Below are 16,758 nucleotides of genomic sequence, written 5' to 3'. Positions count from 1 at the left end.
TTGCACATGTGGTCGTCCAGGCTACGAGAAACGTCCAGGACTTCCCATATGGCACAGGATGTGCACTGCACAGGACTGAGCTGTTCTGCCATCCCTCTAGTTAATTGACTATGAACTAAACTATGAAATAAACTTAACACTCAAAGGCATAAAAAAACACTCACCGGCTACTCACCAATCAGCTCCTTCCCTTGTGCTGACATCACTTTTGGTTTCTGATGTCACTCCTGTGTTGAGTTGCTCTCAGCTCACTGCCTGCTCGCTGCTCCGGTCTGCGCTCTCTCTGCCTGATCGCTGCCGCCGCTGCTCTGATCTCTTAGGCTGGCTAAGCAAGCGAAAATCCAGAGCTATACAGCCACCTCGGCGCTCTTAAAGAGAGGCCAGGTAGGCAAAAAAAACAAAACAACATTCCCAATAAATAACTCACGCCACCAAAACATAAATTGCAAAAAAAAAGCAATCACACTTACCTGAGATTAACATTACTTACTTCACTGCAGCCTCAATGGAGCGCTAAGGGTCGGGGATCGTCCAAAAATCGAGCCGGTGTCACAACCAGGGGTGTTACACACCGCTCGCCTCTTCCGGGCGGTAATGCTCTGCACCCCGTCGAAACTGGCCCTGAAAGTCCCGGCAGGTTGCTGGAAGCTGGCTGTCCGCCCGGAAGTGCTTACCACCACCATTGCCTCCCCTTCAGGGCGCTAACACGGGCGGGAGAAGCCCAAAAATTCAGCCCTCGGGATTTGTTTTTCTCAAGCATTTTAGTGAAAATGTAGAGGTGAATGTAAAGCACTCATCCCCCCCCCTTTATTCACATCTACATTTTTGCTTTGAAGCCAAATATAGTCCACAAAGTTCAGCGTGAGCAAGAGCACATAGAACGAACAAAGTTGATTAGCTTTTCAGAGCATTTCATAGGCAGGTCTTCGATCATCAGAACAATTTCTTGTTTGCATCAAGACTTAATTTTGCGAGGCGAGGCAATGCTGGCTATGTGAAGTTTCACTAGGCAGAAGGGCGAGTTAGCAAAAGCACTCTAATACTATAGGTTCAGATTCTGAGATCCACACCCAATCTAGAAAGGCTCCGTGCTCGAAGTGGTGTCTTGCAAAACCTGCTCACCCTAGTTTAGCCTTTTCAAAACATTTAAGTTCTATGTGTAATTAAACACAATGCATAAATCTCTTCGCCAAATAATAACAGATAAACAACTAGTGGGAATCAGTGCAAGAAAACATCATGGCTTACAACCTTATAACAACAGTGAAGAGGAGTGAGGAACAGCCACAAAAAATAGATCCTAGCAGTCAATAGAAGTTTACAATAATGCAGAGGATGTTGAAAATGCACCTCATATGAAAGAGAGAGAAAAAAAATGAGCTGGATTTAATGGATTGATTGTACAGTCTCATGGTTATTTTAAAATGCTATTTAACTATATCAAGGGAAGATAACATGAACAATTCTGCACTTACATTTAATTGTGTGTTACATTGGTTCTGAAAATGCAGTATTAACATTTCACTCAATATAGGCCATTAAATGCAGGTCAATGTGATTATTTGGATGATTCTTGGGCAATCCACTAAAATTGGGCTCGTGCTGTACTTCAGATAGAAGACAGGTTCATTGTTTGAAAAGAGGAATGTTATTCCTTACTATGAAAAAAAAACATTTACATTTTTCCTGCTAGTTTTGCAGATTGAATTCAGCCTTGTCACTTGACCTTCCATTTCATTAGGAGATGTTGTGTACGTGAATAGTTAAATAGCAGCAGCGCAGTAATAGACTGTGGGCTGTGTTGATGTGCTTGGAATGTTTGTTACTTAATGCATGCTATTTGTTTTAATCCTCTTAAGTGACAATTCTGTTTGTAATTTTTAGTTTGAATCTTTCTTGCCATAACACAGAATGGTCTTGAAGATTACAGCAGGCAGCTTTTGATATCCATTATCTAAAAAGGATGTTGAATACTGCACTGAAGTGAAAACCTGATGCATCAGTGGTGATAGTGTGCATTAGGAATTGCAATTCTCAAATAACTAAACAGTCAACAAAGGTTTCAATTAAGAGTTGAGGTAAATCCCTCAGTAAGGAAGGCAAAACTCAAGTTGACCCATGGCCAATTGAGTGTCTCCATGTAGCAAGTTAGATAGTATCATTGGCAGAAGCTTGGGAATACGACTGGATGAACACCTTCCTGAGTGCAACCTGGAGTCCTGGATCTGGCAACATGGCGGCTGGGAGGCCTGTCTGGGAATAACGTTGCCACTCAGAGCCCTCAGTTTCAGGAGCCAGTCGTGAATTGGATTATGGCACTTATAGCTGTGGCTGCGATGCTGGCCACCGCTGAATTCCTGGCTCGGAGAAGGTAACAGCTTGTGAGACTACACTAAGAGGCAAGCCTCAGTCAACCACCGCTGCATTTGAAGAATGTCTTATCCGACTGATGGTCGATGGGTGTTTTTGTGACTGGAAGGCTGTTTCCAGTAGGGTTCCGCAGGGCTCAGTTCTAGGTCCTTTGCTTTTTGTGGTATACATCAGTGATTTAAACTTGAATATAAGGATTATAATTAAGAAGTTTGCAGATGATACAAAAATTGTTTGAGAGTGAGGAAGAACGCTGCAGACTGCAAGCAGGTATCAATGGACTGGTCAGTTGGGCAGAAAAGTGACAAATGAAATTCAACCTGGAGAAGTGTGAGGTAATGCACTTGGGGAGGGCTAACAAGGTGAGAGGAATACACAATAACTGGTCGGATACTGAAAAGTGTAGAGGAACAGAGGAACCTTGGAATGCTTGTCCACAGATTCCTGAAGGTAGGAGGACAAGTAGATAAAGTCATTCAGAAGGCATAGGGAATAGTTTGCTTTATTAACCAAGGCATAGAATATAAGAGCAGGGAGGTTATGATTGAATTGTATAAAACACTAGTTAGGCCACAGCTTGAGTACTGTGTACAGTTCTGGTCTCCACATTATAGGAAAGATGTGATTGCACTAGAGAGGATACAGAGGAGATTTACAAGAATGTTGCCTGAACTGGAGAATTTTAGCTATGAGGAAAGATTGGATAGGCTGGGTTTATTTCTTTGGAACAGAGGAGGCTGAGGGGAGACCTAATTGAGGTGTATAAAATTATGAGGGGCCTAGATAGAGTGGATAGCAAGGACCTATTTCCCCGAGCAGAGGAATCAATTAAAGGTGGTAGAGGCAAAAACGCTCATAGCATTTAAAAAGTACTTGGATATGCACACAGTGAGTGCCGTAACCTACAAGGCTATGGACCAAGAGTTGGAAAATGGGATTAGGCTGGATAGTTCTTTGTCAGCCGGCATGGACACGATGGGCCAAATGGCCTCCTTCTGTGCTGTAAGTTTCTACGATTCTATAGTTTCCATGCCCCCTCTTAGGGAATTGCAAATGGATGGGGACATCAAAAGCAGATGAAAATCAGTTTGCTTTTAATAATTTTTGAATTGCAGGCATCAAAGGGTCAAGCAATATTCTCTAAATACTATCGCCCAGAAATTGCAGTCGGTAGGCTTCCTGCAGGTGGATGCCTCTGACCTGAAAAATGTCTACAAATTCACCTGTTGGTCCGGGAGGGTTGGAGACTTGTTGTCCTGGACCTCTACATGAAGAGACCCACGTATCCCAGGGACGTAGGCACTTCGCATGTGTCCCTGGGATCATGTGGGCTGGCCCAATCAATCAAAGTCGGGGTATTCCCATTCATAGTTCTGTATGTACGGAATCACCATAAGTATGAATGGGAATACCTCCAATAACACAGAAACACTTCAAATAAATTAATTTTAAAAATCACATATTTAAAATTAATCAAAAAGGAATTTAATTAATATTTAAAACAAAAATTTAATTTTTTGAAAAATAAATTTACATATTTTAAAAGGTCTAAAAATAAACTTACTTTATATAACAGGATTTTAATGTTTAAATTATTGTAAAAAATTTATTTTTTCTATCCTTTAAAAGTCTTATGCTGATAAAAGCAGGCCTTATGAATTCGAAGGGCATTCGCAGGGCAGAGGTTGGGCAAGTAGCCCAACACTCTGCCCGCAGAGGCCTTTTTCTTCTGGATGGAGACAGATTCCTTACACTGTCAAAAAGTTAATGATCATTATATAACGGAGTTAAAATATTTGTTTTGGTGTTAAAGCTGGCACTAACACAGCAGAACTACCTTTGCCTCCCATTGGCTGATCAAACAGTTACAGTGGCAGAGGAGTAGGTGATTCTTGTGTCCACTCTGCCAGCTGAAGAGGAATGTAGATTTGACAGTGGTTTGGGATTCTTGATGTTTAGGCTTGCCTGAAGCTGGGTGACTTTCTCCAGCTCTGAACAGGTCCACTGGATGGAACACTGTGCAATAGCAGAATGCTTTGTGTCAGACAGGGAGGCAAAGATGGGCAGAGCTCTGGAAGAATCACTCCCACCGTACAGAAGCAAAGACAGTTGATGGAGGCCACATGCAGCAGGCATGGACTATGTAAAGCTGGTAGAGGAGTGCTAACTGCAAATTGGAACATTAAAGATAATGATGGTCGGATGTAGTCAAAGATGATCTTATGCATTTAGGTTTAGACTTTCACATTCCATTGTTCCTGGGGCCATGTGTAATCAATATTCTGATGGCGCAACAGATTTTATTTTAGTATGGAGGTGGGATAAGTGGCAGGGGGAGTGGAGTGCGACTTCCAGTAATTAATTTATGGAAAAGCTTTTTGATCGAACTGATAATAGGGCTTTTTATGATGAACATGTGTTATGTTAAGTCTGGAAGTTCCTGTGAGTGAAATGTACTTTCGTCTGTGGGAAGTGTGTGTGTAAGAGATGGAAAACGCGGTAGCTCAATTCACTTGCTTTCCACTCGTTCTAAAACTTTAAATTCCTGACTTCTTCCACACAGAATGTCTAAGGGTTGCATTATCAGTTCAAATCTCATTCTGACTGCTGCATAATGACCTTTCGGGTCGCTCCACCACACATCCAATGCACTCAACCTGCCCAGTTCAAATGAGCATCAAAGACCAGCCAGCGTATCTTGAGCAGATCTCTCAAAGCTACATACTTCATTTCTTTTTGCTATACACTATGGGGATTCATATTATTGCTGCTTCATATTGGATTTAATCGAAAAAGATGAAGAGGAGCAAAGAATGGATGCTGGGAAGATCAGAAGGCACCAATGGCAAACTAGCAGTGCTCGTCAATATACCGCCAACTGTATCTCTAGGCCCAGGCACAGCTGGCAATAACACCTTTACAGGTTTTGGTTCACCAAGGGCGCAATTACATAGCTGTGCGATCTGCTTCAAGGAATCCTGCAGCCAATCTGCACCATAGGGACAACATTTCCAGTGGCAGTCAAGAGCCCTTAAATGCTTTGCCTCGGACTCGTTCCAGGCTGGAGATAGGGACATCAGCCAATTTGCTGTCCATCAGTGTATCAAGCAGTTAACAATTCCCCTGCCGCTCTTAACAGCAACAGCTATAGTCGCACTATACTGCTAGACTTGCATGTGATTATTGATAGTACTTGTGATTATTCAGACCCCTAGGCATAATGCTATTGCCTACATGAACAGAAAGTGGTTTGACTCTTACCAACGTCTAACTGGTCAGTGACCACAAACCCACATCTTGTATGGCAGTGCTCACTTCTTGGGACAATCATCTGTAAGGCTAAGCTACACCAAACGGGAAGGATAATTGCTTGCTCTAGCTTTCTGGCTCTAGCTAATGATCCATTTGCAACAGCCATGAGCATTCACTAGAGATACTCCAGCTGGGTTTACGCCTCTGCCACTGGGGGAGGGCTCTGCTGCACACGTCCCTGGAACTGCAAAGCATTCCTTGGTAGACCCACAGCAGAGAAGCTTCCAGAATGGCACAGGGCACAGCTGCAGCTAATAGAATCCCCCACACTTGTAGGATAGACACAAATGGCTCCTGTAAATGACCAAGCTAAGACTGCAGTCTCCTTTCATATCTAGGTCCTGTGCGCTCTGAATCCCGAGGCACTGCAGCTGGTTTTTGCTTCTCCTGTACCACCATCACTGCTTGCTGCCCCTCGTGAGCACTGTGATCCATGTGACGCTGACTCCTCAAGATTACTACCTAGGATGGGTGTAGCTATCCTTCTAATTGTGACACTCTGTGAGATTGATGCTGGGTTCTGTGAAGTGTTGACTTGTCCAGGAACTCTGACAGTGCTGGCAGACTATTCGTACAGGCCTAAGACCCAGGTGCTTTGATGGGGCAGCAATAAAAGAGCAACCGGCTATGAGGAAATGCTTTGCATCACGGGTACTTGGGACAGCGACTTAGTGCAGAAAGAAATTTGGGAATTTGCCTCAGCAACTTTTTTCATGTCTACCATCTTTTTGCACACTTAGAATGAGGGCCTTGGTGTGTTGGTGACAGCATTCACCTTACAAACTTTCTGCTGCCAGGCTTGCTGAACTGATTTATTCTAGGGAAGGTGCCCTTCAGTGCCAAAGAAGGCAGCCCTCTTTTCTCCAACCTTCATCAGGTATAAGCTCCAGTGAATCATCTGTGAATCTGGCAGTTAGTTCATGGGTGAGAAACCTCCAATGTAGAATGCAAAACCCCTGCCCTCATGTTGCAGCCAAGAACTGATCCACTTAGATGGATACTGGCACCATTTAGTGTACTGTCGGCAGTGAAGCTAATGTGAATGTTGCCTTGGGCGACTTCTCACACAGAGTCGGTAAAATACACAATCCTGAAAATCAGGAGTAAACAACCATGGGAATATGCTCCCATCCTACCGCTTCCCTGTGATAGGCGCATGATCAGGAATTTCCAAGCCGTTATGTTTACTGCTTTCTGCCACTGATATGTAGAATATGCTATATGGGACGGTGGCCAAATACCTTTATATTTCCATTGGCCCTAAAATGTTAGCTTCCAACTGAAAATTGGAAGAATGTAAGGGGTCTACACAGTATTGAATTTTTCATCCAAGTACTGCCACTGAAGGTTAATTTGGAATTTGGAACTCTGTTCAATTCTCTGGCATATCCATATAAACAAGCAACATTTTGTTAATAATTCAAAAATTCTTTGTGTTTTCAGACAAATTAAAATATTAATGTGGTCTGTTAAAATATTAATGTGGCTGCAACCGAGACTCCAGGATGGTATGTTGCCTCCCTGGTGCAAGGGTCAAGGATGTCTTGGAGTGACTGCAGAACATTCTGGAGAGGGAGGGTGAACAGCCAGTTGTCATGGTACATGTAGGTACCAACGATATAGGTAAGAAGCGGGAAGAGGTCCTACAAGCTGAATTTAGGGAGCTAGGAATTAAATTAAAAAGTAGGACCTCAAAGGTAGTAATCTCTGGATTGCTACCAGTGCCACGTGCTAATCAGAGTAGAGGGAGCAGGATAGTTAGAATAAATACGTGGCTTGAGCAGTGGTGCAAGAGGGAGGGATTCAAATTCCTGGGACATTGGAACCAGTTCTGGGGGAAGTGGGACCTGTACAAAAGGGATGGTCTGCACTTGGGCAGGACTGGAACTGATGTCCTGGGGGTAACATTTGCTAATGCAGTTCGGGAGTGTTTAAACTAATATGGCAGGGGGATGGGAACCTATGCAGCGAGATAGGGCGAAGTAATATGGAGTCAGAAACAGATGGTAGAAAGGTAAAAAGCAATAGTGGAAGGCCGAGTAAACAAAGGCAAGAAACAAAAAGGGCCACACTACATCATAATTCTAAAAGGACAAAGGGTGTTAAAAAAACAAGCCTGAAAGCTTTGTGTCTTAATGCAAGGAGTGTCCGTAATAAGGTGGATGAATTAACTGTGCAAATAGATGTTAACGGATATGATGTGATTGGGATTACGGAGACGTGGCTCCAGGATGATCAGGGCTGGGAACTCAACATCCATGGGTATTCAACATTCAGGAAGGATAGAATAAAAGGAAAAGGAGGTGGGGTAGCATTGCTGGTTAAAGAGGAGATTAATGCAATAGTTAGGAAGGACATTAGCTTGGATGATGTGGAATCTATATGGGTAGAGCTGCAGAACACCAAAGGGCAAAACATGTTAATGGGAGTTGTGTACAGACCTCCAAACAATAGGAGTGATGTTGGGGAGGGCATCAAGCAGGAAATTAGGGGTGCATGCAATAAAGGTGCAGCAGTTATCATGGGTGACTTTAATATGCATATAGATTGGGCTAACCAAACTGAAGCAATACAGTGGAGGAGGATTTCCTGGAGTGCATAAGGGATGGTTTTCTAGACCAATATGTCGAGGAACCAACGAGGGGGGAGGCCATCTTAGACTGGGTGCTGTGTAATGAGAGAGGATTAATTAGTAATCTCGTTGTGCAAGGTCCCTTGGGGCAGAGTGACCATAATATGGTGGAATTCTACATTAGGATGGAGAATGAAACAGTTAATTCAGAGACCATGGTCCAGAACTTAAAGAAGGGTAACTTTGAAGGTATGAGGCGTGAATTGGCTAGGATAGATTGGCGAATGATACTTAAGGGGTTGACAGTGGACGGGCAATGGCAGACATTTAGAGACCGCATGGATGAACTACAACAATTGTACATCCCTGTCTGGCGTAAAAATAAAAAAGGGAAGATGGCTCAACCGTGGCTATCAAGGGAAATCAGGGATAGTATTAAAGCCAAGGAAGTGGCATACAAATTGGCCAGAAATAGCAGTGAACCTGGGGACTGGGAGAAATTTAGAACTCAGCAGAGGAGGACAAAGGGTTTGATTAGGGCAGGGAAAATAGAGTACGAGAAGAAGCTTGCAGGGAACATTAAGACGGACTGCAAAAGTTTCTATAGATATGTAAAGAGAAAAAGGTTAGTAAAGACAAACGTAGGTCCCCTGCAGTCAGAATCAGGGGAAGTCATAATGGGGAACAAAGAAATGGCAGACCAATTGAACAAGTACTTTGGTTCGGTATTCACTAAGGAGGACACAAACAACCTTCCGGATATAAAAGGGGTCAGAGGGTCTAGTAAGGAGGAGGAACTGAGGGAAATCCTTATTAGTCAGGAAGTTGTGTTGGGGAAATGATGGGATTGAAGGCCGATAAATCCCCAGGGCCTGATGAACTGCATCCCAGAGTATAAAGCAGGTGGCCTTGGAAATAGCGGATGCATTGACAGTCATTTTCCAACACTCCATAGACTCTGGATAGTTCCTATCCAGTGGAGGGTAGCCAATGTAACCCCACTTTTTAAAAAAGGAGGGAGAGAGAAAACAGGGAATTATATACCGGTCAGCCTGACATCAGTAGTGGGTAAAATGATGGAATCAATTATTAAGGATGTCATAGCAGCGCATTTGGAAAGAGGTGACATGATAGGTCCAAGTCAGCATGGATTTGTGAAAGGGAAATCATGCTTGACAAATCTTCTGGAATTTTTTGAGGATGTTTCAAGGGAGAGCCAGTTGATGTGGTATATTTGGACTTTCAGAAGGCTTTCAACAAGGTCCCACACAAGAGATTTATGTGCAAAGTTAAAGCACATGGGATTGGGGGTAGTGTGCTGACATGGATTGAGAACTGGTTGTCAGACAGGAAGCAAAGAGTAGGAGTAAATGGGTACTTTTCAGAATGGCAGGCAGTGACTAGTGGGTACCGCAAGGTTCTGTGCTGGGGCCCCAGCTGTTTACATTGTACATTAATGATTTGGACGAGGGGATTAAATGTAGTATCTCCAAATTTGCGGTTGACACTAAGTTGGGTGGCAGTGTGAGCTGCGAGGAGGATGCTATGAGGCTGCAGAGTGACTTGGATAGGTTAGGTGAGTGGGCAAATGCATGGCAGATGAAGTATAATGTGGATAAATGTGAGGTTATCCACTTTGGTGGTAAAAACAGAGAGCCAGACTATTATCTGAATGTTGACAGATTAGGAAAAGGGGAGGTGCAACGAGACCTGGGTGTCATGGTACATCAGTCATTGAAGGTTGGCATGCAGGTACAGCAGGCGGTTAAGAAAGCAAATGGCATGTTGGCCTTCATAGCGAGGGGATTTGAGTACAGGGGTAGGGAGGTATTGCTACAGTTGTACAGGGCCTTGGTGTGGCCACACCTGGAGTATTGTGTACAGTTTTGGTCTTCTAACTTGAGGAAGGACATTCTTGCTATTGAGGGAGTGCAACGAAGGTTCACCAGACTGATTCCCGGGATGGCGGGACTGACATATCAAGAAAGACTGGATCAACTGGGCTTGTATTCACTGGAGTTCAGAGGAATGAGAGGGGATCTCATAGAAACGTTTAAAATTCTGACGGGTTTAGACAGGTTGGATGCAGGAAGCATGTTCCCAATGTTGGGGAAGTCCAGAACCAGGGGTCACAGTCTAAGGATAAGGGGTAAGCCATTTAGGACTGAGATGAGGAGAAACTTCTTCACCCAGAGAGTGGTGAACCTATGGACTTCTCTATCACAGAAAGTTGTTGAGGCCAATTCACTAAATATATTCAAAAAGGAGTTAGATATAGTCCTTACTACTAGGGGGATCAAGGGGTATGGCGAGAAAGTAGGAATGGGGTACTGAGGTTGTATGTTCAGCCATGAACTCATTGAATGGCGGTGCAGGCTCGAAGGGCCGAATGGCCTACTCCTGCACCTATTTTCTATGTTTCCATGTTTCTATGTTAGTAAGTTGCTGTTGCTTGTGCAGTTTTATGCTGGAATTTTTGCTCGCTCTTGCATGTAACGCTGTACACCTAACATCCATAGATAGATGTGTTGAAGTTCTTTTCATTTGATGATAACAGAGATGTTAAACCAAGGAACTCCTGCCAAAAGATTGGAAGATGTGATTCGATTAGCAGAACTGTGCATTGAGGTACTTCAGCAAAATGAGGAACACCATTCAGAGGTGAGGTTTGTTTTTTCCTCAATGAAAGAGAGATGTCATTAACAAGAATTTGTCATCTGAATCTTGCTAATACCTCATACAGTTTCCATTTTAGAAAAAGCAATTTGACACCCTGGGCTAGATTGTCACCTTGCTGCTCGAAGATAAAACTGTGCAGATCGACCACCCATTATACAAACTGCTTGATTTTTTTTGTTGCCTTTGATTTCAATAAAAATTTAAATCAGGTGGTTTGCAGAAAATTTGTAAAAATGACTGACTGCATTGGTAGCTAGGAGCACGTTAACTTAATCAAGATATTAATGGCATTCATCTTATAAGTCATGGTTTCTCAGTTTGATTTGAATCCAGCAATTCTTATCAGCATTATTAAAATGACTGATTCAGGCATTGATTCCCCCCTGCCCCTCGCTCCCCCTTATTTCCTGCGCAGCAACACATTTCTGGCTTCAGGTTCTCACTTGCCAGCTGTCTTGTTACTTGTGATGTACAGAATCATGGCTGTAGTTATTATAAATAAAATAAATCTCACTGTTAGCTTGAGTTGCCATTACTGGGGTGAAATGTCATTCGCACCTTGCCTTTACCCTGCAAATGATTAAGAGGTTGCTTCATGTCATGCTGCCTGCCACATTAGTCCATTATCCATAGCTTTTTGTGAGTATTTAGTCATTAGGCCTTGCAAAAGCTAAGTTACTTACTTTACTGGGGAAGGTAAGAATTAAAGCAATAGGCCAAAGAGCACCAATCCTCAATATACATCTCTCTCACTGCCAGGATGTTCAATGTAGCCCAATTTTCATTATAAAAAGGGCTAGGCTTCAACAGATTCCTCTTCAAACATATGTTAAGTGTTTGTCATCGTGAACCAAAACGTTTGAAGATAAATGAGCCTAAATGCCACCAAATGTTATGAAACAAACAATTAAGATATATATTGTATTGAAAATATTATGTATTAATAACCTTTAAAAAAAATCTTTCTACATAATCACATTTATTATAAAATATCTACAAGTTAGGTTTAACCCCTTGAGTACTGGATTCCATTTATATCTTTCAGAATCCAAATGCTTTTCATATCAGTGTATAGACAGTGTTCAAATGATGCTTTGAGCCACAGAACCTTGTGGTAAATTATATTTTTCCTTGGGATTCTTTGTTTTCCTATCCTAAGGACAGGCTAAAAAAATATTTGAGCACGTAAAAGGTAATGCATATTTATAAGTCAATGTTTGAGCAATATTTCATTGCAGTTTTTTCAGCTGATACATCTCCAATTTGAAGTTGAGATGCACCATCATTAGTGTCAATAATCTACTCGCAAACCAGAGTACTGTACTGTACTTACAAAGCATAATGAAGTTAACAATATGCTTTATTGCCTTATAGGGGATTTGGTTCATGGGAAGCAAGAATGAAGGTTGAAATACTGCTGGGCTAATCCCAAACCAGGGTTTTGATTGATGGAAATGACATTCTGTAGGTACACATATTAATCTGAACAACATGTCCGATGGGGCTAAAATATCCACAAGCAACTGGCCCCACACTGGCTCAAGTTAAGGACTCAAGCCAGCCACTGCAACCATAGAGTATTCTTTCCCACTTCACCCCTCCATCATCACCAACATTGCTGGGTTTCGACAATTATATCGTATTTAGACCAACCAGAAATTATCATGGTACTATGCTGAAAACAGGGTCATTTTCCTGAACTAATATTTTCAAAAAATCAATCTTAACAAGATGCCAGATAATTACAGATGAAGCAGACTGATTGGCCAATATTGATTCAACCATTCAGAAATGCCCCCCACCCCTCAGCACCCCCATTGTAACATCGACGTGTTTCTTAAATGATTCCAGGGTTTTTCATCCTCCACCTCACCGGGAAGTCCATTCCAAGAGTTAATCACTCTCTGTGTGAAGGAGAACCTCCTAATATCAGTCCTGAAACTCTTGTCCAATTCTCGCAACTTAACTTAAAGTAATATTCCGGATTTATCTTTTCCATTCTATTTACTATCTTGTTTATCTCTATAAGATCACCTCTCAAACTTCTTTCCAGACTAAAAAGTCAGAGATTCTCCCGTCTTTCCTCATAACTCAGGAATTGGCCTCGTGGTTTTTCTCTGCACCGCCTCCAATGATTGAATGTCTCCCTTCTGTCTTGGCTACCAGAACTGGATGCAGTTTTTACGGTGTAGTTTAATCATAACTTCATTTGATGAATATTCAATTGTGCTGTCCACATAGTTGATTTTGTTGATTGCCGCTTTGCACTGGTTGAACATGTTGAACGTCGAATCTACTAAGACTCCAAGGTTTCTTTCCATTTTACCTTTTGCAATTTTAACACCAGTCATGTGTGCTGCTTATTTTTCCTCCCAATGTGCAGTATCTTGCACTTGTCTGCATTAAACTTCATCTGCCTTTTAATCTGCCTCCGTACTTATTTTGTCCAACTCACTCTGTAGTTTCTGAACTGCTTCCTCTGAGTCCATCCGCCTTCCCCCTCCCCACCCCAAGGGTTACCAACACTTCAGGATTGTCCTGGTGTTTCTAGAAATTAAAGATTAATCTCCTGGATGTGCTGCAAGCAATTTGGGAGAAAGTCATAGTGGCATTTTCTTTTTTTTAAAGTTTTGTTTATTAGTTATAAAAATATTGGAGACGGGGAGAAAATGTTGTTTGCACGAGCAGGGAGGTTGTAGGTAGATCATATGATGAAACATCTGGGACTACGCGGCATCCCTGTACCTCAACGCCCCGCCCACCGCCGCCACCACCACCCATCCATCCTCCAAACAATTCGGTATCATCAGCAAATTTGACCACTTTGCATGGAGTTTTTGAATCCAGTTCATTTATGTAAATGATAACCAGTGGTGGTCCCAATGCCTAGCTCTGGACCATGCATCTCAGTGTTCCCCAGCCTGCCCACCTCAACATAATGCATTTCTATCTACCTTTCAACCAGTTTCCTAATTATTCCCAGGTTCTACCCTGAATTGTGATCTTCCTCTTCTGCATCCATGTTGGCTACTGTTTACCACAACAACAACTTATAAAGCACCTTTAACGTTCATTGGGAACAATAGCATAGTGGTTATGTTACTGGACTAATAATCCAGAGACCTAAATTGAAATCCCGCCACGGCAACTGGACAATTTAAATTCAGTTAATAAAAATAATTAATCTGGAATAAAAAGCTAGTATCAGTAATGGTGACCATGAAACTACCAGATTGTCATAAAAACCCATCTGGTTCAGTAATATTCTTTATGGAAGGAAATCTGCCGCCCTTACCTGGTCTGGCCTATATGTGACTCCAGACTGACAGCAATGTGGTTGACTCTTAACTGCCCGCTGAAATCAAAAGCTGCTCAGTTAAGGGTAATTAGAGATGGGCAATAAATGCTGGCCTTGCCAGCGACGCCCACGTCCTGTGAATGAATTTTTAAAAAACGTCCCAAGGTGCTTCACAGCATCATTATCAAAAACAAAATTTGACACCGAGCCATATGAGGAAATGTTAGGGCAGATGACCAAAAGCTTGGTCAAGGAGGTAGGTTTAAAAGAGCATCTTAAAAGAAGAGAAGTAGATAGATGGAGATATTTAGGGAGGGAATTCCAGAGTTTAGGATCCAGGCAGCTGAAGGCATGGCCACCAATGGTGGAGTGATTAAAATCGGGGATGTTTAAGAGACAAGAACTGGCAGAACGCAGAGATCTCGAGGGATTATAGGGCTGGAGGGGATTACAGAGATAGGAGGGGCCAGGCCATGGAATGGTTTGAAAATAAGGATGAGAATTTTAAAATTGAGGCATTGCTTAACTGGGACCCTCTTTAGCATGCTTCTGATGATCAATTCCATTTGCTTACATGGAACAGATGTGAGACTGATGTGTCTGTCCTATTATATGCCTCTTTATGAATATGGACACCACATTGGCTTGTTTCCAATCTATTAGAACCTCCCCAGCATCCAGCGATTCTCTAATAATGGTTATCAGTGCTTCATAAATCTCCTTCCTAGTCTCTTTCAGTACTCGGAGCTAGACATTGTTGAGACTTCCATCTCATTTATATCAAAGTTGTTGATTTTACTTTGGTTATCTCTGTTTGGGGTGGAGTGTCTTACTTATATCTTCCCCTTTGAATAGCTGGAGGAAGTAATCATTCAGGATATTAATTATTTTGTGCTCTTCCTCAGTCTCCAGTCTATTTGCATCTTTTATCTCTTTAATTGCCCTTTTGCTGTGTGGTTCTGAAATATTTTTTTACTCCTGCGCTTAACCTCAGTTACTTTGCTTTTTCCAGGTCTCTCTCTTCATCCGTATGATCACCTTTTTGAAATGCTCCTATAATTTTTTGTATTCTTGTATTTCCTGCTTGCTGTGCAAATTAACTGCTGTTACAAAACAATGAGAGCAATTTGTTGTATATGAAACCCGTTGGGCTGTTTGAGAAATGTGATAGGCGCTTATATATATATATATGAAGTTCTTTCTCAATCTGATCTTGAATGTTCTCTATTGATGTTGATTGTGGAGAGGAGATAGCAGTAGACATTCCTAATTGAATTCAGATTAATTGATGAATCATAAATTAGCTTCTCCCTAAAATGGATAACCAGCAGCCATTTTAAAACATAGGTTTCACTGCAACGTTTCCCTGACATTTGTCTTGTTAAAGGGAGGGAACGTGTCCTTTACTGTAGGGCCCCTGTAGAACTTGTGAAAAGTCTTCATGCTGCCTCAGCCTGTGTCCGTGATTGTGGACATCATGCAAATCAACAACAATAACTTTTAGTTATATTGTGCTGTTAACATAGTAAAACATCTCAAGGCGTTTCACAGGAGTGTTATAAAACAAAATTTGACACTGATTCACATAAGGAGATATTAGGACAGATGAGGTCAAAGAGGTAGGTTTTAAGGAGCATCTTAAAGGAGGAAAGAGATTTAGAGAGGGGGAGAGATTTAGGCAGGGAATTCCAGAAATAGGGGCATTAGCAGCTGAAGGTCCTGCCACCAATGGTGCAGCAATTAAAATCGGGGATGCTCAACAGACCAGAATTAGAGGAGCGCAAATATCTTGGGGTGGGGGTGGAGGAGATTACAGAGATATGGAGGGGCGAGGCCATGCAGGGAATTGAAAAGAAGGATGAGAAGTTTAAAATAGAGGCGTTGCTTAACTGGGAACCCATGTAGGTCAGCAGGCACAGGGGTGATGGATGAATGGGACTTGGTGCGATTTATGACACGTACAGCAGAGTTTTGGAAGACCTCAAGTTTACAGAGGGTAGAATGTGGGAGGCCAGCCCGAAATGTTTTGGAAAAGTCATGTCTAGAGGTAACAAAGACATGCATGAGGGTTTCAGCAGCAGAAAAGCTGAGGCAGGGGCAGAGTTGAGCAATTAATAATGGAAGACTGAAGTATCTCATGCAGTTTTTGTGCTTTCAGTTGGAGTTGTAAGTATGGTATCTGCTGTCATGCATTTAAAACAGACAATGTTGACATTTCAGAATTAGCCTGGTTTGTGCCTAATTTGACTGGTATTTATGTTTTCTTTGTCTTTGAATTCACACGGCAAAAATGTGCCATGGAAATTTGAAGACAAAGAAAACATAAATGTGAAATAGATTAGGCACAAGCCAGGCTAATTATTTCTGCAATATATATAAAACCTGCACTCTTGTATATTTTTGGAATATGTAAAAACTGCACACAGCAGTACAGGTGTATTATAACAAGAAGTTTCAGCCATGACTCGTAAACCTAGATTAATTAAGTTGCCTCTATTCCAGTTATTCTATTGTGCAATAATTAGTA

General features: G+C 42.1%; 1 protein-coding gene across 8 annotated transcripts in view; it reads left to right on the top strand.

Moving 5' to 3' along the window:
* cadps2 (Ca++-dependent secretion activator 2) overlaps positions 1–16,758 on the top strand; it is an 863,559-nt gene that overhangs the window by 675,710 nt on the left and 171,091 nt on the right. For all 8 annotated transcript variants that reach the window (XM_070900583.1, XM_070900582.1, XM_070900585.1 and 5 more), the window contains one exon: positions 10,812–10,915. In XM_070900583.1, coding sequence (XP_070756684.1) covers positions 10,812–10,915 — 104 coding nt within the window. The remainder of the gene's footprint in view (positions 1–10,811; positions 10,916–16,758) is intronic.

This window comes from Pristiophorus japonicus, chromosome 15 (genome assembly GCF_044704955.1).
Source record: "Pristiophorus japonicus isolate sPriJap1 chromosome 15, sPriJap1.hap1, whole genome shotgun sequence".
NCBI classification, from domain to species: Eukaryota; Metazoa; Chordata; class Chondrichthyes; family Pristiophoridae; genus Pristiophorus; species Pristiophorus japonicus.
This window is presented reverse-complemented; position numbering and strand designations above follow the sequence as displayed.